The sequence below is a fragment of the Larimichthys crocea genome, chromosome VII (genome assembly GCF_000972845.2).
Source record: "Larimichthys crocea isolate SSNF chromosome VII, L_crocea_2.0, whole genome shotgun sequence".
Lineage (NCBI taxonomy): Eukaryota > Metazoa > Chordata > Actinopteri > Sciaenidae > Larimichthys > Larimichthys crocea.
Genome location: NC_040017.1, coordinates 8,392,088 through 8,417,453, shown reverse-complemented (window position 1 = coordinate 8,417,453; position 25,366 = coordinate 8,392,088). Strand labels below are relative to the sequence as shown.

The 25,366-nt window shown below is 39.5% G+C and overlaps 1 protein-coding gene across 2 annotated transcripts in view; it reads left to right on the top strand.

Moving 5' to 3' along the window:
• Positions 1–25,366, top strand: part of grm5b (glutamate receptor, metabotropic 5b) — a 66,956-nt gene that overhangs the window by 27,280 nt on the left and 14,310 nt on the right. For both annotated transcript variants that reach the window (XM_010732302.3, XM_019254750.2), the window contains exons 7-13: positions 18,743–18,978; positions 19,743–19,864; positions 20,563–20,687; positions 20,823–20,991; positions 21,367–21,493; positions 24,535–24,652; positions 24,852–25,038. In XM_010732302.3, the coding sequence (XP_010730604.3) occupies positions 18,743–18,978; positions 19,743–19,864; positions 20,563–20,687; positions 20,823–20,991; positions 21,367–21,493; positions 24,535–24,652; positions 24,852–25,038 (1,084 nt within the window). The remainder of the gene's footprint in view (positions 1–18,742; positions 18,979–19,742; positions 19,865–20,562; positions 20,688–20,822; positions 20,992–21,366; positions 21,494–24,534; positions 24,653–24,851; positions 25,039–25,366) is intronic.

Here is a 25,366-nt window from a genome sequence, read left to right as displayed (position 1 = left end):
TTTCACCTTCATACCTGTGATTGCTGTTCAAAAACTGTTTTGTTTTTTTTCTGTCCTGCATGTCTGAACCTCTCAACATGGATTCAGCTCTTGTGTTAAGCTGTGTTAGTCTAAGGCTTATGGAAATCATGTTTGAGAAAATAGTAGTTAAATATCAAGCTAATCTAGACACATGGAGTAAACCATAGATATATTGTTGAGTTAGGCTATTTTGCCAATGTCAGATTGTTTGTTATTTGCGTTATTATGCATTTTGAATGAGGTTTTCTCATCTTTGGCACAAATTACTTAAATGCAGAGCAGCCTGGAGCAGTTTTAAGCATGAGAGCAGAGGAGTGAACAGAACAAACAGCTCTGTGAGCTGAAATTCTCACCGCTCACATGCTCTGGTCAAGATCTTGACTTTTTGTGTGATTTTTTTATTGAGTCTGTTAGAAACCCAGACCTCCATGTGAAAAATTGAATGTCTGTTATTTTCATGATTTGCACACAAACCTGCAGACTCAATAATGACTAAAACTTTATCTTGATCTTAACGAAAAGATCTGTAATTATTCACCAAAACATTCGAAACTCTATAGTTATTTCACAAACATGCACCACCTTTCATTATATTCAATATTTGACCGGTTTTATAAGTCTGTCATTGATGTTGACATTCTTTCGTCAGATCAAGGTCTTTTTTTATCCGAATCTGACAAAGGAAGGAATTCATGAAGCAAAGTGCCTTGGATCTTTTTTTTTTTTTCCTTCCTCAAAAGTGTCAACCACATATCAAAGAACTCTGTCGACAGGTTTTTGTCTTCACAGTTTAAACGACAACTCTACTGTACCTTGACTTTTATTTCTTGCTGTCATTTTGGGTGAAGTCCTCGAAGACAGCAGATCAAAAGGCTGTTGAACTGAAACTACCCAATTTCGAAGAATTCTTTATTCAACTCTCTCAAGTCTTTCCCTCTCTTTTCCTGTCTCTCTGTCAGTATCTGCATTTAACCCCTCTGTGTCTTTCTCGGACTCCTGTCTCTTTCACATTCTGGTTTTTGTGTTTAATTTGACATGAAGATGTGCTCATCAATGTTTGTTAGAGTTGAGCGGAAAGACTTACGGAGATATTCAGAACAACAGCTTTCTCGTTGCTAAAAGTCTTCTGAAAGACTGTGCTAAATGGTTTTGGATTAAGACTAGCTTTGAGTTCAGGCATCTTTCGAGCAGACAGCTTCTATTTCATATTTAGGTCATCAGGAGAGCCTGCAGAGCTGCTCAAATACAGAGGTGTAAATAATTCTTTCATTTTAGGCGCATACAGCCATATTGTACTCTTGTTTTCACTGAATATATGAATAGAATACAAATGAGAATGCTAAGAGAATGACAAAAACTTCATACCATACCTTATACACATACACAGAGTCAGCTATGTTGCACCACCACTTTTCTAGTAGCCCTGAATGGACAAAATAAACACGTAAAAATCAGGCCCTTTTGCATTTTTGTGGCAACTGTAGTTTGTCCAACACAATTAGAAAGGAGGGTGAGACGAGGGGTATTCACTTGCAATCTGCAGCTTGACCATTAAATGATCCAAAACACAGTAACAGGAGCGCCTGTTATTAAAAAAATGCTATATAGTATACAATCTCATATACTAGTGATGAATTATCTTCACTCCTGGAGAGATAGTGCTGCTGTTGTATAATGTTTTGTGTCCATTCCCTGTAAGTCAGTGCCTGCAGCAGGATTTTAGCTGTGAAATCTTTTTAATGGGATGTTTAGCCCCCTAAAATAGCATTACATCATACAGCACCAAAACTTGCATTGACCTTGTATGACGGATACATGGCAAATTGGGTGTAGGTAATTTTTAGCAACTATATTATTTCATTTAGCAAGAATGTTGCAAAATGACAAATAACCTAACAGCGATGCTACACTGAAGCAAAAATGCATTTTTCTTTTCATTTTTCATTGTGAAAACTGCCAATTTTAGGTTCGGCTGAGCTTATCTAATCCCCCACCTGTCTTCCCACGCATTTACCGAACAGCGAGAGTCATGATTACACGTCTGCAAAATATAACACGTTCTAAATTAATAATGTATTTGATCAATCTCAGATTCATGTTATCAAGGAACGCAGAGTGGTCACACCTCCTGTTTATAATAATCAGAGTTTTTCCTCATGGTTTGGGAGGTTCATTACAGCCACAGCTTAAATATCTTCAAAGGCACATGGAAGTGACATCTGAATGGTGTTGCTTACACAGTTCAGTGAACAATAGTTCTGGTTGAAACGGCATATTTAAGGAATGCGGACCACAAATTTAAATTTCTATCAGTCATGTGACCTTCAAAGGACTAATGATAGCAATTCCTTCTGGTTCCATTCATTCATCCTTTTGAGTGCATTAACATATGAGGCTGAGATGCTTTAAAGATCTTCCACAAATCAAATCATTAGGCAGTTCTGCTGCTGAAGCCCTCCTTCATCATTTCTCACTGTAAGAAACAGGCTGATTAATGAAAGCTAGTAATCTCGCTGTGGTTAGAGAGGAGGAAAACACTGCGAGATTCAAGAACAAAAGAAGAACACACAGGAATTTCTAATGTTATTCCAGTGCTCAGAGTCTCTTGACAGGGAGTAGGGCGGTTTTCCATATGTAGGGCAGACACACATGCTCAGCCAACATGATATAGACACATATGCACTTTCACTCACAGACACTCACAACTATATACACCTGTATTGCTTTGCAGATTGTCTTACCAACATGTGCATCATAGAAAAAATGCATGCATATACATGTACACAAACACTTGGGCAATTGTTGACACGCAATCACACCTACAAACACATATTCATCCTCTTATTGCTCTCCCAGGGAATGGTCTTATCCTCTTACAGCACTCCAATGGGAAAACTGTTGGGAATTAGAGAGGATAGGAGGGGGTGAGAGAGAGATAGAGAGACAGACAGACAGACAGACAGACAGACAGACAGACAGACAGACGGAAACAGAAGTAGAAAGAAGGATACACAGATATATGTATATATTAATATGTTCTTGTGTGAATTTGGGTGTTCATGAATCTGTGTGTTGGTACAACAAACTGTGTTGTTTGTGCAGATAGTTTGTTGTTGAGGTTTCAGTTTGGCATTTTGCTGCTCATTTTCTGAGATTTACACTGTGGGATTAAAACTGTTACATCAGCCTAGTGGCACAGCACACTCAAACACACACGCATATACACGCACACGGAGACGCAAAGAGAAATAATCCTTTTTATAGTCGTCGTTATAGTAATACACACAGGAATCCAAAGGGTTTCCCCTTTGTTACTCTGTTTCATTTTGAGATTTTGGAGATATGCAAATGTTCTGAACATTCCTTTAACCGTACTTTTTTCTTACACTGTAATCGAGTTCATGTAAATTAATGACAACAAAGATCTCATCAGAACTCAAACTAACCTCTGACGTTCACTCTCAGTATTTTTCATTCTCTCATTTCTACACTTGACTTTCTATATCTATCTACTTTATTTCCATAATTACCAGCATCTTTTCAGTCTCTTTCTTTCTTAATTGGAATAGACTGCTTTTCATTCTACATTTGAATGGCTGTCTGTGATGAATTGCCCCGCTACCTTCTGAAGCGCCTGGACAGGAAATAAATTGGCCCTTAATTTAGCTCCAACTCTGAATCAGGCAGAGGTAATTAAGAGAAATATGAACTGTGGTGCCTCTGAGAAATGGCAGACCCCCCCAGTGAAACAAAAAGATGTGAATATGGAAAAATTGATGCTGCCGAGTGTTTTGTCAGATACCATATTTTGAAATTATTTTTCTGCATTTGTGTGAACAGCACAGAAAAATGGGAGCAAATGGGATTACGTGACACAGGCCGAGAGAAAGAATGCAACTAATCCTCAGTATTGCACTAGCTGTTCTAGTGTTTTAAAGAAGTCAGCTCTTCCTGGCATGTTGAGTACAACAGATGCTTGTATTGTTCAGTACATGAGGCAGTTGATGTTCAGTTGTGTTAATGGGTTACAGCAAGAAATAGGTCATTAAACTGAAAATGGGTTGCCTTGGCTGATTCTCACATTAATATATATTGAGGAAATGGTCTGACTTACACTGGCTTCTGACATAACATGTTCAGTACAAAGCTCAAATTATCAGCACATTGAAATATATAATACATGCAGTATTATGTTGTGTACTAAAGAGGTTTCATGTAAACACACATCATATACTGTATATAGCAAACTATACTGTAAACTAAACTGTATATATTTGTACCTTTTACAACAGATGATGATGTTTCAAATATGATAATTCAGATGAGATATCCTTGATTCTCAAACGGCTACCTTTTTTTTATACTTTGAACATCATGATGGCTGGCCTTGGCTAGCTACTTAACCTTTTGGGCCATATTTGTTTTAAAAATAAGCAAGCAATGATAACATACAATTGTTCCTGTTACTTCTTCTCTAGCCTGACAATCTACAGTGACATAACTTTGATTTACCAATGACACCAAACCTCAAAAATAAGAATGAAGAGGGGAAGGTGAAACAGGTTTCTGGCCTGAAAAATCAGATCCTTCAGGAAAAATTGTCAATCAACCAGATGGATGAGCTGTCAGTGACCATATCCACATTTGGATTTGAAGTTTGATTTCCTATCAGAAATGTAACTACTTATCTTTCTATTAAGAAATTTACCGAGTACTGACAGTTTACACTCTTTCATAAAGACTGTGATTAAGATGAGGTTAATCAAGCTAACTTACCATAATCAGACAATATTTAACATGTAGAACAATGACACATGAGCTTTTCTTCTGTAATCTACAATTAAGTCTGTGTTGGGCGACTTTATGAAACTGTCAGACGATGTGATTGGCTTCAATGTGTAATTATTTGTAACACCAGCAAGCTTCTGACAGACAGCGTTCTGCAGGTGGCGGCCAGGTTTAGCATCAGCTCAAGCAAGCACCAGACTACAACGCAATGAACATTCACTTTTAATTACCTTTGCAACTGTTTCAAGCTGGGATAGTTAGGTTACATCTATAACGTGGCAGATGTCATCTTGATGCTGTTAAATAATCATTCATCATCTATCTTTGTAACAGCTATTCAATATTGAATACTTCATTTCAGCTTGTAAACATTTCTTCAACTGAATTTCAAATGACACAGAGATTTGACAGTGAAAGATATCCTCCCCCGACTCCAGCAAACACATACACTAAACCCCCCCCCCGTCACCCATTTGTCTCTGTCTCCCTCACTTTCCCTCTCTTCCGGTGAGCTCAGTGAGACGGGTGTGATGTGTGCCGCATCACAGCCCCCGCACAGCTTGTTACCATGGCAACACAGGAGACAGAGAGCAAGAAAATTGTAGAAAGACAGAGATGTGAGTGAGAGAGAGAAAGTTTGAGAGATCAGGATGTTTACTTGAGTCCTATGCACATCCCTCCATCTGTGTCCCTTTTACTATAATGAGGACAGCTTCCAAAGTCTTCACGCAGATCACCCTGTAGTTTGGGTCATCTAGGTCTATTTTACTGATTAGTGGTTGGAGCTGACATTCACATACAAGGGAACACATGTATATGTCTGCTTGTCATAGGTGATTGCTCAGAGACATTGTTGTACACAATGTAACACAAAATCATTCAACTGTGTTAGTAGATTATAGAAAATAGATACACTGAAAATGATCTTGTTATTGGTAAGATAAACTCCTACCTACTGCCACAATAAATGACTTTCAGAAAACTCTGAGAAACCCACTTCATGTGAAATATACTAAAGAATACAGAGCCACTGATTTAATTCATTTTGATAAAGTTTTAGTTCATTTTTTTTCAAACTAATGCCAGGAAGAAAGTCGTTGAGATCATCAAATCTTCAATCTAATCTGATGTTGAACTGATAATAAACTACTTTAACAAGAGCTGAGGTGAGGTGAGATAAGAATATGGTCTGTGCCACACATTCAACATTCACTGTATATCAATGAATCATCTGTATCATCTTGGCTCACTGGAGTCTAATAAATGGTAAATGGACTGTACTTATATAGCGTCTTTCTAATCTTCGGACCACTCAAAGTGCTTTACAGTACGTATCTCATTCACCCATTCACACACTGATGGCAGTGGCTGCCATGCAAGGTGCCAAGTGCTCGTCATCAGTTTGAGGAGCTAACCATTCATACACATTCACACACCGTTGGCACAGCCGTCAGGAGCAATTTGGGGTTCAGTTTATTGCCCAAGGACATTTCGACATGCAGACTGGAAGGGATTGAACCGGCGATCTTCTGATTACTGGACGACCCGCTCTATCTCCGAGCCACAGCTGCCCATAAAGACACCAGCTATACCCATCTCTATCAGCCTCAGCTGTGAAACCTAAAGAAACAGACAGAATGAACAGCTGGAGGACACAAAATGCCAAAATAAATTTCTACTGCTCAGAATATAAACAGGTCAGAGGAATATTTTGCCTGAAAAAATACCAGAATTAAAGGAGGTTAAGCTGTGTGCAGCAGATCAGTACACTGGATAAAAATGCAGACCACACCACATTACATCATCACCTGCCATTAGGGTGAAAACATCTGTCCAATGATACCCTTGTAAATCCTTGAGTACATAGATGTATTCATAGCATGTATGTCTGAGTTTTCCTTTTGAATCATCACTGTGATTATTAATTATTAGGTCAATCAGTATTGTCATCTTGTTTCATACGTTCTGTCAAGTTTGCGACAGTGGCTAAAACTCATTAATGCAAATGAAGCACATTTAAATTTGAATTGAAGAAACAGAGAAAGAGATGAGAGCACTGGTTGAGACATGTGGTACCAATGAGATGTAGGAAAGTCATTAAAGTTCAAAATTACTTGCGGCTAATTTACTGTAGATCCGTCACACACACACACACACACAGACACATGATTCTGTGGGCGATAAGCTGGATGTCTCGTTACTGGGCATTAGCTGCACCTCTTCTTGCTAATCCCTGCTGTCAAACAGACAGTCTGGCTGTGTGTTTGTGTGTGTGTAAGCGTGTGTGTGTGTATATGCATGCGCAGCCCAACCAGTATAATTATTGCCATCGTGTAAAGCAGGGAATAGCTCTGACTGCTGCTTCTAAGCCACTGGCCCATCATTAGGTTACACAAGATTGTCCGTTAATGGCTGTGTGTTTGCATTGTGTAAAGTGTAAGTGTGCTGCGCCTGTATGGTTTGAATTGTTAGCCCAGTATGTATAGTATATTACACATTTTATGAGGGTTTCAATTGCCAGTGTTGTTTAAAGGTGCCATATGTAAGATTTTAGGCATTTTCATGTATTGATTTTATATTTTAGTCAATTTTTGGATGAGGAGATTATAATGTTCCTTTCCATTTTTGGATGCCAATAACAGCCTGTGGACAGATTTCTATGTAAAGGACTTGGGATGGATTTTCTAGGAAAATCCGGAGGATGTGAGGTTTATGTGTGCTCCAGAGTGCCTTCTCTAGCTATGTATGTATGTATGTATGTATGTATGTATGTATGTATGTATGTATGTATGTATGTATGTATGTATGTATGTATGGTGTATATATATATTATATATATAATATATAATATATATATAATATATATAATATTATCTATATAGATAATATGTATATGTCTAGTGGCCTATAATGCTGTCAGTGTACGTATGGCTTACTTGAAAACCCCCTCCTTTAACTGTTGATTCATTTGGCGGGTTTCAAATGGAAATGGCTGTGCCAAATAATGACACAGCTGAACTTCAAACTCACCTTAAAGTCTGGTGCCATACTGGGACATTGCCTTTGAAAGTTAGTTAAATGGCTTGGCTTTGGCACAGTGGTCTTTGAACAGGAGAAAGTGATGGAGTGCTGAGAGAGAAAATGATAGAGGGAAGGTTGGAAAAGCAGAAAGACGATCAGGGAGCGAGAGACCAAAAGGCCACCGTGGTGATAAAGATAAAGCAGAAATAAGAGAGACGGCCAGAGCGAGAGTAATGTTACATTGGTGGCGTATTACCTCAGCAGGTGATATTACAATGTCCGCTGTGCTGAATATTAGAGATGACACTTTTATGTGTGAAGCAATAAAAAGTGATGAGGCCAGACTTGGAGGAATAGGCAGAATATATCGCCTCTGTCTCTCTCTAACTCTTTTCCCCCTGACATCATTCCACCATCTCTCTCTCTTTGTGTTTCTCCACCGCCCAACTCACTTCTTCATCTTGTACATTATTGCTCTTCTTGTTTTTCAGCCTCGCCAAGAAACACACAGTTATCCAACATTACAAAACACTGCTGTCTCCTTTTTGATCCTCCTTGCTCTCCCTCCGTCAGTCAGTCAGTCATTGTATCGCTCCCCTGGAGATCATATCTGTGTCAATTTATCCTGTCTCTCTCTCCATCACGCTCAGTCCTGTCTTATCTCTGTGGATTTAGTTGTCTTTAACTTCTCTACGCCTTATGGTGTTTCTCTCATGGGTTTCAGTATCTGTTGCTTGCTGTTTTGATCGCTTTTCTTTAATCTTCCTCACTGTCTTCCTTTCTTTGTTGACTTGCATTTGTTGTTCCACTGTAGTTTTCTTTTCATATTTCTCTATAGCTATTTGAGAGTTTACTTGGCAATGCACAGCTTAAAATCACTGATCAAGTAGAAGACCTTCTAAAATGTCCCAAAATATTCAGATAATAAAGTCAAAAGTCATACACACCATTCAAGAGAAGATAGGATTTTCTGGTGAGCCATTGTCTGTGTTTCTTCAAAATATCTGTGGTACTCTCACAGCTGACTGCGTCCAGACAAAGACCCCAGCTGGAGGGGAATAATGTCTGTTATCTACACTCATCCATCTTTCTTCCCTTGTTACCCTCCTTCTGTTTCATTCTTCACCCAAGCCTTCACTCCATTTTAAGTTATTTTTACTATCTCTTTACTCCTAATTAGTGCCATTCCTGCTTTCTCTCTTTTATTTATATTCTCTCAGCAACTGTTGGTTGAATGAAGAAGGGTGATTCTGCTGTCAAATAAAAAACTCTAACTAATATAATGGACATTAGATCTGCACAAAAGTCAGAAAATAATTTAAACTGAAGTTTAAGCTGCATTTAAAGCTCACAGTAGGTATGATTTCAATTGTCAGTTGTCAATAGGAGGTCTGTGGCCTCTACAATACAATCCTGTTATACTGTAATATACAGTAAATGAAAATGCAAAACATATTTAAAATTCCATTTATTGTAATCACAGGATTATATAATATATTCCCAAGCAGATGGTTCATTTTATTTTGATGTGTGATCATTGCGTGAGCTTTCCTTGGCATTTCTGTTTTCAGTGTCAAAGTCATTCAATTTAAAAGTCAACAAGAATTTTGTATTTGAATGAGAGTTCAGTGCCATGCTCTGTGAGCATGAGAAGCATAAAATGTTTCCAATTATGCTTAAGTAGGTAGAGCATGGGATGTTTTGTACTTATTAAGGTTAGTGTTGTTTATTTATCCATTCATCTTTCTCTTTCTGCTCTGTCTTTGTTGAAGCCATGGCTAATTTTTCTGGCCTCTGAACCCTTTTTATATCATTATCGTCTCCACACTCCTATGTATTCAAAGTGACTTTGTTTAGCAATGAAAACAAATCCATCTCTATTTCCCTATGTGGAGGGGGAAGAAGCAGTACATCCAACATGGCAGCAGCCAGCGTTGCATATTTTCGGCTTCAAAACAGCGCGTCAGAAACCTGCGGGTGATGTCACCCAGGCATCCATGTCCTTGTGGACAAACACAGTGACAGTCACAAAACAATTCTTCCCCATTGCCTTTGACATATTTTCCAGAAAGGACATTTTCTCTATGACAAACAGTGATGGAGTGAGGCTGAACAGGCCCTGAAGGTCAATACGCATTACTGAATTTAGCATGCTAAAAAATGAAACTGTCATGAGAAAATGTGTCATTTTTCTCCATTAGGAGAAAAGAAAAAAAAAACTCTTTTTGTTAGTTTCCAGCACTTCTTTCTCCTCCAAGTGACCTTCTCCAAGCTATAGTTTGAGTCAGTCCAGAATGAATGAGAGCGAATCCACCGGGATGCCTGGCATCACTTTTTGCTTTGCGTGCTTTGCGGGTATAATAAAAAGGGGCACAACGGTAATCCAGGATTAAATGTTTTACTAGCTTTGAAAACACTTTTATCTACTTTTTCACTTTTCTGGTGTCTTCCTCTTGTCTCTGTCTGCCTACTTGTCTCTCTCCAACAGTCTCCCTTGAATATCTTTGTCTGTGTATCTTTGTGTTTTTATGTCTCTCTCTCTCCTTTGCCTTGACAGTTTTGCTTCTGTCCCCGTCACATATCAAATCTGCATCTGCTGTCTGAAGCCCAGGGGAAATCAGCAAAGTTGCCAAAATCTGAAATACACTTTGTGCCTAAACTAGTCTGAACAAAGTATGTGTGGGGGAGTGTGTACTCTTATGTGCATGACTTATCTTTACAGACAGTTGAGAGAGAGAGGATTTGCAAATGCAGGAAAATGCAAAATACCAATTCTGGTGATTTATATTTGTTAAGATGAAGTATTAGATACTCAATCCACATTATTTATAAATACAAATATTTTGCGTGTGTATTCGGTAGATAGATAAATGTGCCAGAAAGCGATAAAGGAAGAGATACGAAGTGGATGAAATGGGGAAAGAAAAAAAGTCTGAGGAAAGATAAGAGGTGAGAGAGTGTCAGAACGAATAGAGACAGAGGGTAATGAAGTGTGGCATTGATAGATGAGTAAAAGTGAACCTGCTGCCAAGGTAAGCAGGCGTGGGCTATTCTTGCTGCGTGTGTGTGCGTGTTATTGAATGACGGGCATGTAAAGTGGTCCGATCACTCACATAATTACACAGTTGGGTACGCACAGGGACACATGCATTGCATCCATTTTTGTCTCTCTCTCTCTCTCTCTCTCTCTCTCTCTCTCTCTCTCTGTTACCCACTCACTCACTCACTCACACACACACACACACACACACACACACACACACACAGTTTAGCGCCACTGCGTCTGTGTGTGAGACAGTTCTGACATTTGGTTTAATGAGTTTTGCTGTTGTCATGGTGAACTTTGACCTCTGTTTGGTCGAGGCTGTTAATAGATGAGGTACCGGGCTCAGGACTAGTTCATACTTTTCATTCAAATTAAAATTATAATAATAATTAAAATATAATAATGTCAGTGTTCATGTGAAAAAGCTCCATGAATTGATAGATAGATTTTTTATTTTGCTTCTCTATGTCACTAATGTAATTTGTCTATGTGATAAATATACAATGAAATATTGAGGTTATTACTATCGGGATTAAATTAAATCTGATAACTTCATGCAATGAAACTGTAATAGAAAGGTTAGTTGATGTGCTCATAAGATAATTTAATGATAATATGCAATAATGAGTTATAACGTGCAATTTGGTGGAAAAGGTGGAAATTTGGTGGAAAAGATCTGTTCAGTATCCTGAACTTATCTTTTCCACCGTCCATCAGCGAGGCAGAGCTGAGGCAGAGTGATATATCCAAACTTGTGAGCTCTCTTCCTCACAAATTGTGACTGTATGGGATTAGGAAAAGGCTCTCTCCACCGATGTTTTGCATGCAATATCCCATTTGGTTGAAATGGTCTGCTGCAGATTATTTTGTGCGCTGACACAAATTGACACGGGTTGCTGTGTTGTGGTACAACTACTGTGACTTGGTTGTGTTGGTTTATGAACAGCAGCAGTTTAAACGTACTATACAACCAAATTCACACAATCCTTTGGACAGCATCTATGTTCGTTGGGTTGAAATTTGACAGCAGAACTTGTACGGGCACAGCTGTAGGGCTGCAGATGCTTAAGTTTTGTATGTTCATAGACATTTTTTGTTTTTTGTTTTTTTGTTTTTCCACTATGTCTTTGTAACCGTCTGTCTGTGTTCACTTTCCCTACTTGTGTTGTCTGTCCAGCTAATTAATGCTGTCAGGTTCAGTTGGTGGACTGGTTTGTGTGTGTGTTTGTGTGTGTGCGTGTGTGTGTGTGTGTGTGTGTGTGTGTGTGTGTGTGTGTATGGTATGGTTGTAAGCAGCAGATGCTCATCTAGAATCTCTGCCAGGTTGCCATAGCAGCTAGAGAGTGGGTGGGTTGGGGTCGGGTGCCATGTTATTATTGAACCCAGACATTAATTTCTAAAGTGACCAATTGGCAACACAGCTTCAGATCAGATTCACATATTTTGCCATTAGAAAATTCTGTGTCCTTATTTTCCCGACATCCAGAAAAATCCAAAATTGTAACCTAATACAACAACTTTGAAACTGAAATGCATGCCCGCTCTCTCTACTCTCTCATCAAACATTGGCAAGCATTTATTTGCCAAAGGATTTACAACTGTATCATGACCAAGCACAGTTTGAGGTCAAAGGGAAACAATAGCACAAATGAACATTTACTTTAAGCTGTGTATTCCCGAACACGGATTCATTCACTGATTAAATATTATCAGCTCAGTTTAATTCAGATAAAATGCTCAACAGGGATGACCTTGTTTTAGTTGTAGGGGGTCATGATACAGTCAGCTCTTCATTTGGCTTAAATTACTATACAGAGCTCACGATTTGATAGTCACACTGCTTTTAACTTGACCGTTACTGTGTTCAACCCTTTTGTCTTCAGCAGTCACAGTGGAAAACTTCTTATTTTCTTTGCTAATTTCACCATTCTGAGAAGACGAGCTTGAATGAATCACTAGATCTTCCTGTCCTATTGTCATCCTTACTAAACTAACAAACAAAACAAAACAAGAATGAACTAATGGAGACAGAGCACAGATGCATGAACTGGTTTTCGAGCCAGTTGGATTTGTTGTGTTGATATAGATGCAAGCAAAGTGACTGAAAGGGACAGACGCAAACAAAAGTAGATTCATTTTTGATGTAAGGAACTGAAGCAAAGTCACAGAAGTTAAAAAAAATGTAATTAATTACTCTATGAATGCACAGAGAGAAAACATTTATTACATTTATTTAGCTGATGCTTTCATTTTAAGCAACTTACAAAAAGCCCATTTAACAATGTGGATGCAACCCAAAAAACTACCTAAATACATCAACTTCATTATATAAGCTGAACTGCTTCAAGTGCTACATTTATAAACGACAAGAGAGAAAGTTTTTTTTCTTTTTGTGGGTCAATGTGCACTCTGAACAAATGACTTTTCAATCTGCGGTGGAAAATAGATGTAGAGTTTTCTGCTGTCCTCATATCAGTTGGGAGCTTGTGAGCTCAGGGGTCTGGATTTGTGGTAGGTGGGCTCTCTTTGTATTGAGGGAGTTTCTGGTAAATCTGGAAATCAGTCTGAGCTGCAACATAAAAAACTGAACTGGTCTATTCACCGCTTTTGTTGAAAAAGAGAGTTCAGATCCACAGTAGTCAAAATGTATTGTATTTCATGAATTTGTATTTTTATTAGTATCTGAATGTAACTTTGTTTTCTTCGATACATCCCAGAGAAACAGTCCACACTGCTTCTACTTTGCACTGCTCACATAAATCATTGATAGTGTGAACTATATTCAGCTCCTTTTTCTATTGCAGTTTGTTTGTATTGCAACAAATTGTACACAATATTTTATTTACACCCTTGTTCAGTTGTGGTAATAGCTGGTTGCAGCAGTTCTTAAAGAAATGTAAAAAGGAAGGAGGGTAGGCATCCAAATTTATGTTAGCAAGTTCCAATTAGCATCAAAGATGCTTTTGTTTAGTGCATTTATTATTCCTGTAACCAAATCCACCTGGCAGACCTATGCTGGAATTCAAAGAGTCAAACACGTCTGGCTTGAGATGGATTTCATAACCAAGAAAAAACCAACTGAAAATTAATAATCAGTCGCAAATGAGTTCCAGTTTCTATTTATACTTTGACTGAACAGAATGGAAAGGCAATTGCCCGAGGCCCCAGTATGTAGAATGGGTTTGTAAAAGTTCTGCTTAAGGTAGTGCACTGGCCTATTACACTGGCATACTGTACTATTATGCAAATAGCATTTCCAATATTGGTCGACACAATGAATATTGAATAGAAAAGTAAATGTGTGTGTGAGACAGAGAGAGACACAGAGAGAGAGGGAGAGGTTATGTGAGTGTGTGTGTGCGTGGGTGTGTGTGTCTGCATACACTTAAAATACAGTGTGCTCTAATGAGACACAAAGTACAGACAGCAGGTTGAGCGTAGGCTGGAAACCATGGTAACGGCCTTGGGCTCCTAGACATGTGGAGCGAGACAGAGAGAGAGAGAGAAAAAGAAAGAACCAGGATGTTGTTAAGAGCAGTTATTTTGATCAAGAATAGTGACTGAGTGATCATCAGCCTATTACATGATGACACGTACACATAGACAACTATCGCCTCCCTTATACACATGCACAGATCTGCGCGCACACACTCTTTGCACTGCTAGAAATGTATACATTTACCCTGAAGGCTCCTTCGCCCACACAGTTGCATACTGTAAGTAATGATCGGTAAACATCTGTGTATCTTTGATGACGTTTGTTGTATTTTGGTTAAAATCCATATAGCACACGCAAGCCTGTAGGCGGCCGTCTTTTGAATTGAGGGCAAAGAATGCAATGCTCCATCAAATGCACAGGATGCAGGGGGCTAACCTTTGGTATTTTTGGGGTTGGAGGCACATAATGCACCTGCAGTGTGCTTCAAAATGGACAGTGTACTCCCCATCGTGATGTGCTGACACTTTGTAATTGAACAAAGAGTCAAGTCTCTAAAGAGGATACTAATATTCGTGTTCATGGAGGTGCAGAGGTGCATCTAAATATACTGCAACTAATTAGGGAGGCATGGGCATCACACATACTCTGCCAGCAGGTGATGTATTTAAATGACATTAAAAATGTTTAGGTACTGAAAGACTGCCCACCGTGTTTTTCATCCATTAGTTTGAGTTTGAAATGCTGATTAACAGCATGCGTAGTTACTTTAAAAGTTTTCTGTGGTACAGTTATTTTAAAAAGAACTATTTAGAGCCTTGTGTTCAGCCCTGACACCAAAATTGCAGTTTGCTGTTTGAAAGACAGGAACATTCAACTCCTACTCACCGCCTACAAGGCAAGACACTAAGGCACCAAACAGACTCAGGTGAAGACAGACCCCTGATGGAGTCACTCTATTATATGTTGTTTAAATGGGCCAATTTATGATACATTGCCCAATGTATGCACAGTGGTGCTTAGAATCAAACCAAAAACATAAATATTTCAATTATAAAATAAATTCAGAAGAAATTCGATTTGTCATTTTTGTGTTGTTCCAACTTGTGTGGGTGTCAGTGTGTTATCTGGGGAATTATTAACACAATAATATTACATCTCTTTAGCTATTTTTGCAACAGAGAGCAGAGCAAATATTATTTTCTGGGATTTTGCTGGAGAGCTAACTAGACATGTTATTTCCTAAAGTGGCAATTAGAAATTTGTTGATAAAACACTGCACATTTTTTCATATTTCTTCCTTTCTTTTTATTCTGACAGTTGATCATAGACTGTATAATGCAGTGTGTGCGAGGCAAACATTGTGAAGGTCACTGATTGAGTTCAAAGCCTCCACAGCACAAGCAGAGTTTCTTATTGGAATTGAGGAGAGCCTTCTAGAAATGTTTTTTATGCTTTCAGGTGGTAATGATAATGCAAAAGCGTGGTTGTGCGAGTGCGTTTTTGTGTGTATGTCGCTGGCGTTGCTTGTCAGTGTGGCCTCTGTGGAGCTGGGAAGCTTGCCAAATAGGTGACAAATGTAAGTAAAGGATGAGAGAGACAAAAGGTGAAACAAAAGGATAATGAGAGAAACGTAACATATTAGGCATGGGCATGTGTGTGACAGAGATATCATACAAAGAAAGTATGTGTTGTGTAGAGGGACATATTGACGGACAGATCCAGTGGAATGTGACCGAGTCGGAGAATGGAGAAGAGGAGGATAGAAAAACAGCAAAGGGGCTCAAGGGAAGGCTGAAGGTGTTAATGAGAGAAGGTGAAAGAGACGGATGGAGAGACTGAAACTTTGTGGGAGGAAAAAAAGGAGAAATCTATTGACAAGGATGAGAGAGGGCTGATTAATGATCATTGATTGTTTACATCTCCACCTATTTTCAGGGCCTCTACCCATCAATCTCTTTGATTTTGTCTTCATGTTTTTTTTTTCTTTCCCCTTGCCCTAATTTCTTTCACTCCCACTTTTTCACACACATCTGGTAATGTCAATAACAACACGTCAATAACAACAATGTCTTCTGCATGACACCAGAGACAAAAACGTCAGTGTTCAATAGTTTGAGCAGCAGCGTGTATCCTTAAAAGTTACAGTGAACAGCTGGTGCTCAAAACTTTTTTCAAGCTTCATTGATTCACTTGATCTATACTAATTTTACAGAAAGACCAAGGCAAAACCTGAACACTTTAATGTTATTGAAATAGTCCAATTATTTGCAGTGCCCTGTAAAGGGTTAAAGGTCCAAAGATAATTCACAAAAAAAATTAGAAGAATTCCTGAATATCTTTTCACCTGATTCATTCATCATCATCTAGATTTTCTGAAACATATTTCACCTCCTTATAACCAAAACAAATCAGTAGAAAAAAAAACTTAATCAGTCCAGTCCATCAATTTCTTGCATTGAGTGCAGTGAGAGAAGCGCTGCTCACACACCATACAAATATGACACCATACAGTCACACACACATACTTACACACATTTATTTGGATGGTTACAGCCATGGTCTGCCTGTATGTAATGGATAGCCATCTAGAAATGCTTCCACTATGATTTATGACCACAGCTCACAGGCAGAGGGTGACGAGAAGAACGACAGAAAGAGGGAGGGGGGGAAAGAGGGATACTTAGAGAGGCATAAATGGTGGCAGACAGAGGATGCAGTTTACACACACACACACAAACACTTCGGGTGTCCAATCAGACTGAGGCTGGAAGGACTGCTGTAGGAGAAAATGAGTTTTGTTCTCTGGAGGACCAGAGAGAAAAGGAGAGAGAGAAGAAGAAACGAGAGAGAAAGGACGAAAAGAAAGAAATGAGAATATCCACTGGAAGAGCTGAGGATCATTGTCTTGCTTGAGGCCATGTTGGCAGTAGTTGTGAAAGAAGGAGAGAAGATTTGTCATTCACATCCACTCTTTCCCCTCCTCTCTTTATCTCTCCCTCACACACACACACACACACACACACACACACACACATACACACACATGCTGTGCCATCTGTGCAGTAAACCCAAATTTCCCCCCCCAAAAATGCAAACCACAGCGATATGTCTCCACAGTTTGTGTGTGTGTGTGTGTGTGTATTGTGGGGCGGTTATATTCGTCTTGCTGGTGGTGTCTGACAGAGCATGACTGCTGAGCTGCAGCCAAAATACTCCATTTGACCTAGATCATCTCAGCACCCGCATGGTGTGTGTGTGTGCGTGTGTGTGTGTGTCTCTATGCACAGTGTTTAGGCCTATTTGTCAGCGGTATGATTCATTTTGGACATTGCCCATAATGATGTAATAGCTCCTTCCCACATGTTCTATGATTCTCTGCTAATCATTCGGTTTGTGCCTCCTTTCACTGTATTTCCCCCTCGATTTTCTATTTCTGCCTCTTCGTCTCTCGCTCCTCTTCCCTGGCTTTTTGTTTCTCATTCTCTGTTTTTGTTCCTTCCTCTCGGGGAACTGGAGTGCTCACCAACTGAATGTCTTAATATCTGTGTGTATGTGTATGTGTGTGTGTGTGTGTGTACGAAATAGAGTTTATTTATTATGGTGACATATTGGTGCCCCTGCGCTTCACCTCTCAACCTAAACATTTAATTTCATCCAATAACAGGCACATCAGCTGTTCACTGCACACACACACACACACACACACACACACACACACACACAAACAACACCCATACTTGTGTATTGTAATTTCAGCTCATTGAAGAAAGCTTAACACTCTTAATGGGCTCTAAAGGTTGACCCACTAACCTTTGCCCCTCAGCACAACACATAATTTGCAGGTGCTGTACATGCTCAACTAATCAGGTTCATTATTTTAACTACCAGTATTAAATCCTATGGCCCTATGAAATGTCCACAGCCTCCCACATGGCTGATTAAACTCCTGCTACAAGCAGACAGCACACCTGAGAGAGGGATCCTTTTAGATATTAGAGGTTCTGTTATAGAAAACAGTAATGGAGACCATGTAAAGGTGTAAGAGTTGGCTACTGGGGGGCTTATTCGAGCAGTCCAGACTGTCATTGAGTCATTCCATTATTTCAACCTTATTTTATGATAGTAGGATCAAAAATCTCGAAGGAATTTTGCTCACATAGTTCCACCTCGATTTCCTCACAAAATATTTGACGTCTGAAAAGCATAAAATGTTCAATTATGTTCTCTAAATATCCCGTGAAGCATAATCAGCAGAAGTGTTTGGGAACAATCAAATGATTCCACGTCATATTGAGAAGAAACAATGCAAACTTTGTTTTGATTATGAAACAGTGGAGCAGGTGTTCTCACTAACACAGATGAACTCACACAGGGTCTCAGAGTTTGCTGAACTTTTCTGCTCGTCTTTTCCTTGTGTTTCTTTGCAGTGATGGATGGGCGGACCGGTATGATGTAACAGATGGCTATGTTAGGGAAGCGGCCGGTGGCATTACCATCAAGCTCCAGTCGGCTGATGTGAAGTGGTTTGATGAGTACTACCTTAAACTTCGCCCTGAGAACAACCTCAGGAACCCTTGGTTCCCCGAGTTCTGGCAGCATCGTTTCCACTGTCGACTTAAAGGCCACCCACAGGAGAACAGCAAATACAACCGCACCTGTAGCAGTAAGTATACACACAAGCAAACATACACGGCAATTCTACGTAATTTTTTTTTTTCATGGCAGAGTAATTATTATTGTTATATATATTGCAAACACCTGTAGCAGTATGGACAAAGACAACACAGGGTCTTGCAGCTGTACTGTGCTTCTGTTTGGACAGTGACCATCTGGGGTACAGAGAAACAGAGAGGCTGCATTGTTTTGGGTCAACAAAACCGGCTACATTAGCAATCTGCATTTTTATTGACAGTTTCTCATAATGGCCACTATTAATACAAAGAGCATACAATCACAAAACATACAAACAGACTGGCTGAACACACACCCACACACCTACACACATACCATATGGATACATGCAGATTTCCGGTTCATCTGGAGATATCCCTTGTGGCTGTGAGTGCACCCTCCCTTTATTTCTTTGTATCCGTCTCCCACCATCTTTCTCTCTCTGTTTCATTCTCTCCATTCATACGCAAAAATGGTGTGCGAGAGCTGCATCAAAGGGAGTCAGGTCTCATGTATTCTAATGAAACGGGACATGAAATACAAATGAACAGGACACAGAAAGAGGCAGAAAGAAATGAGATGTGGAGGTGGAAAGTGGTTGATGAGAAAAAAATGTGAGGAAAGAGAGTGGTCTTTGATGTCGGGTGGGAAAAGCAGACTGTGTTTCATAAAACTAGAAGAGAAATTAAGTTTCTCTGATATACCTGCCTCTCTCTTTTCATCCCCTCCCCCGACTCAACCTACCCACCTCTGCAGAGCGGGAGTCGCTTCGGCAGCAGTATGCACAGGACACTAAGATGGGGTTTGTCATTAATGCCATCTACTCTATGGCATATGGCCTGCATAACATGCAACGGGCACTCTGCCCAGGCTATCAGGTAGGTACTGCTCTGATAGATAAATGGAGGGACATACAAGGACAAACCAAGGAGACTAAGGGAGACCATATTATATTTGTTGCCATGCTGGCCGTTTTTGCCTTATTGTCACACTAAACTACATATACAGTGCAGGATGAGTACGTGGATGAATATATATTATATATAAACATTATTTATTAATTATGTGCCAGTTTAGGAATTAAGATACAAAAAATACAAAAGTGAAACAATTTTAGAAACAAGTTCTTGTTAATGTTCACAGATTTTGGATCATAAGTTGTAACTTTGTGAAAACTACTTTAGATTTTATCCCTGCAGACATGTAAACTGGACAGTAATATTTCAGACACGGGTCATATTTACACTAAACTTTATGATTTAACTCGCTGTTGCACTGATTGACCTGAATGGGACAGTCATGATATAAAATAATAGCTACTGCACATTTCAATTTTCATGAAAAGTGGAGGAATCTCTAAATTTTATTAGACCCTCTGTACAGTAATTATAATTATGATATACTAATGAATGTTTTGACCATTAATATGCCATTACTTTCAGTTCTTTGATTTTTTATTAACATGGATGACCATTAACCCCCATTTCCCAAGGGACTTGTTTTGTTGTGAGTGTTTCTTAAACTGTGGATCAGGACATTTCTGTTGGATGTGACATGACTGTTTATGTATTTTAAGGGCCTCTGCGATGCCATGCGACCTATAGATGGTGCCACACTGCTGGACTTTCTGATGAAAACCAACTTCACAGGCGTGTCAGGGGAGGGAATCTTATTTGATGAGAACGGAGACTCACCTGGCAGGTATGCAGTGTAACTCAACAATGCTGTTAGGAAGTTTTCATTTTGTGTGGCCTTTTGGGTTGCATGGTTATATGGCATGACTATTTGAATGCTAATGTGTTCTATGTGTACTGTGTATGTACCTTTTATCCACAGGTATGAAATAATGAACTTCAAAAAGATGGGGAAGGACTACTACGACTACATTAATGTTGGCAGTTGGGATAACAGAGGCTTGAAGATAGATGATGATGAAATTTGGCCAAACAAAGAATCCATTATCAAGTCAGTCTGCAGTGAACCCTGTGACAAAGGACAAATTAAGGTAAGATATCCAATATATAAAAAACATCTTGTTACATGAGGCTTTCCAAGTTTATGCCATAACAAATATATAAAGTAGTCAGTAATTATTTAAAGGTGAAATTGTGAATCCAGCATCCTGTACACGACACATTTTCTTATGCATAATAAATAACTGTTTTTATTACTGTACATAAGTCTGTCTACCTCTACTTAATGAATTTAAATTTGTATTTATCTTATGGGCCAGTTAAATTCTAAGCACGATGGGTGCATGATGCATTGTCGTTCTGATTATTACTGGAATAAAACGGTCTACATAACATACAGTGCATGTACTGTGTGTATGTAAAGATAAAGGTGCACTCAGACATTGCACATTCTTTTGTCTCCTCAGGTGATCCGTAAAGGTGAGGTGAGCTGCTGCTGGACGTGCACTCCCTGCAAAGAAAATGAGTTTGTGTTCGACGAGTACACCTGTCGAGCCTGTGAACTGGGCTCTTGGCCAACTGATGACCTCACAGGTCAGTCTCTTTGTGTTTGGGTCTCTGCGTTTATTTTTTATCTTTTAAATGCAATCTCAGAAGCATTTCTATTTAAACAACACTTGAAAATAGAAAACCTTTAAATAGAAACACCCCGGTGAGTATATGAAAATACAGTGACTATGCTCCTGCATACAATCCTGTGATATCAATGCAGTGATGCTACTCAGAGGAAACCATACTGTGTGTGTGTGCATGTACAGTATGTGTGCAGGGTCATAGGATAAAAGATGTTTAAGGGAATGAGATGAGTTTCCCTGACATTACATTACAGCATATTATTACACAGCAACTCCTGCACCAGATACATTAGAGAAAGAAACCGAGGGATGATCCTTCCGTTTCACCCTTCCCTACAATTTCCCTCTCCCTCCCACCCCCTCCACCTTCTCTCTCATCCCTTTAATTGTTGCCAACACGGTCACCAATGTTTTAATTATTCTGCATCACGAGTAGCTTTCAATGAGAATACATTTCACTTGCAATGAAAATTTATTTCCCCTCCATTGCGTTCGAAGCGGTTGGATATTGCCTTGTTATGCTTTCAGCTGCTCATTATGCTGCTTGCTAGCTCCTCACCAAGCTCAATGATTAAAACATGAACGTAGGCCTGCTGAAAATTCAGATTGAGCTTCGCTGCCGCACGCAGTACCATCCTTAAACTAAAACAGGGAGCGAACCAGTGAGAAAATGACAAAGAGAAAGAAAAAAGTGAAAAAGGAGGGAGGTAAAGAATTGTAAGCCTGCTTGAGGTTACCCATGTATTACTTTGTGTAGTTCATGTGTGCAAGTATGACGTGTATGTGACTCATTTCATCAACAATAAGTGCTGCATGTCCCCCAGTGGGGTTTGTATGGAACAGTAATAATGTGGCGTAAACAAAACTGCTTGTCCTGTTCCTCCAGCAGACATTTTGATCTCTCTCCCTCAGGCCAAAAAAGAAAAGAAAGAAAGAGTGTGAGAGATGATGAGAGGGAGAGATAAAGAGGCCGTGGGAATAGAAGAGATAGAACAGGGTCTCAGCTGGCAGGTGCAGAGGTGCAGCGAGTGTGCAAACTATAGAAAGCAATAGGAGAGTTTAGGAGACAGCAATAGAGGAAAAGAGAGTGAGAAGAAAAGTGATGTAGAAACCTATATATATATGGAAAAGGTGAATCTGAAAGAGAGAGAGATGGAGATGGAGAGAGGCTCTGACAGAAGCAGCAGCCCGGGAGAGTGAAAGGAGCAGAAAAAGGGAGGATTAGCTTTGGGATTTGAGCCTCTCCACTGATCAGTAAAGTTCCACAGTCTAAGTCGAGGAATGTTTGGGGGAGTTCAATCAATATAAAGTTTTGTCGAAAACTCTTTCAAACAGTCCCACATCCCTTAATGCACCAGTTTGGCTTGGGGTCAAACACAACACGATTTCCTGCAGACTTTGTGAAATAAGAGTTTTGAGAAACCCCATGAGAAAAAGATGGGACTGGGATTTTCAGCCCAACATTTAGATGTATCTGGTCTGGATTAACTGTAGCTATATTCTCAGCCAGGTCCATAGTTTCCTCCCATGCTACATTTTCACATGTGTGTGGTCCTCATCACTCATTGCTAGGCAAAAAAGGGGCTATGCTAAAGTAGTAAAAAGCATGTCCATGATGTTGAACAGTTATATTTACATACAAGTAAATCCTAAGATTCTTGTCTGTGAATTTGTTGTGAAGCTGCTTCAGTTTGACCCTAAATATGTATGTTTTATTTTCTGTTTTCTGCATTACATGATGGTCAATGCCACATACTGTTTTAGATCATGATTTACATCCTCTGCAGAACGCGTTAGCCTGACTTATTTTCTGTTTGTTACCGTCCCCTTGGCTCCTATTCAGCAATTAGACTGCTGCTTATGCCTGTAGACCTAACCACGACTGAGTTGATAAACTTTATTGACCGTGTTAAAGACAAAGTCATTAAATTACTTAAGTATTTTTTAATGACTGTTCTGTCTCGTCCTCTCCCCTTGTGATTTACAGCACTGTATGAACAGGTGTGTGTGTGTGTGTGTGTGTGTGTGTGTGTGTGTGTGTGTGTGTGTGTGTGTGTGTGTGTCAGTAAAACAGTAAAAGTGAGAAAAAGAGAGAGAGGGAGAAGATAGAGAAAATAAAGATGTATAAGGACAGAACGTTTTACAAAGAGTCCACATGTGACTCTGCTGCTACTGTATGTCTAGACCAACCAGCCGGATAATTTCAGCAAGTGCTAAGATGGATCGTAATTAGAACTGTCCCTTTAATTAATGGCACTATCTCGATGCCTAGGAGGAAGAGTGAGGAAAAGAATTAGGGAGAAAGGTGGGAGAAATACAGACACAGAGGCGTAAGAAAAAGGCGTTGACCACAGAGAAGTCTGTATTACATGGTCACATAACATGCAGACAGATATAAGTGGTAAGGTAGTGAAAATGAAAGAAAAAAAAATTTACCGAGAGAACAACAGTGAATAATTAAGAAGGCATGCTGAGCAATGGGTACAATATTTGTATTTTGATAATGGATTGATTCCAGATTGATACTGGACTGATGGTCTGATGATGGAGGACGGATGATAACTAATCATTACATTTTCACACACCCAAATAGACACACAAGCATTGATGATATGCCTTTTTACACAAAGAACTCTACGTATAAACACGTGTTTCCTAATCATGTGTTTTATACCAAACCATAAAATTCCTATGGCAAGCTATTTATGCAAGGTGCTGCTCAGTTGGTTTATCATTGACGTTTTAAATTCAACACCTGTGGGTCCAACACTGAGTTTTGTTGGTCGGAAAATAAAAGTTGCACACTGAGCCCATGTCAGATGTGAGTCAAAGCCTGATGTAAAATTGTATAAAAAAAACAAATGAAAGAGAGAGAACATAAGAATGACGGTAAACATACAGTTGAGATGTTTGGTGTAGGTGTTACACACATGCAATACAAATCTTTGATATATTTTTTTGTATTTAGAAATGCACCTCCACATTTGTTTTTATCCCCAGGCTGTGACTCAATCCCAGTGGAGTACCTGCGTTGGGGAGACCCCGAACCCATTGCTGCTGTGGTCTTTGCCTGCCTCGGGCAAATGGCCACATTCTTTGTCACTGCAGTCTTTATCAGGTAAAGAATCGCTCATCTTTAATCTCTGGTAAATATATTAACTGAACAATCATATCCACTTTGCACATTTCTATTCTTTTTTTAATCACTGTTTTCATGAGCGTTGGTTTACGTTCTTGTGTATACACAGCATGCATGTGTGTGAATGTCTTCACTTCAATGTTTGTGTTTCTGCACTTAATTGTTTCCCGTGTTCAAGGTTCCGGGACACCCCAGTCGTGAAATCCTCCAGTAGGGAGCTGTGCTACATCATTCTGGCAGGGATCTGCCTGGGATACCTGTGTACCTTCAGCCTCATAGCCAAACCTCACGTCATCCATTGCTACCTCCAACGACTGGGAATAGGCCTGTCACCTGCCATGAGCTACTCTGCACTTGTCACCAAGGTGAAGACTGAGTTAAGGATTTGTGGAATAAACATGAGATGTAGGGAGCAGCAGTTGTTGGAGGTCATTAGATCTATACTAACCTGTGTTGGTCATCAGTAGCCTGTGGGGAATAGCAAGAGATCCATCTCCATCCAATGGATACATCTGTGGGTAGAAGCAGAACTGTGGACCTAATCAGAACATAGCGGGGACAAACAACAGGGGTCACAGTCTCTTGATACTGCAGACTGTTATCCATTCCATTCCTTAATGATTAGAGTGAGGGGATATGGGTACCATAATACATCAAGGCAAAGGTCTATACTGCCCATGTCCCATGGGGCTT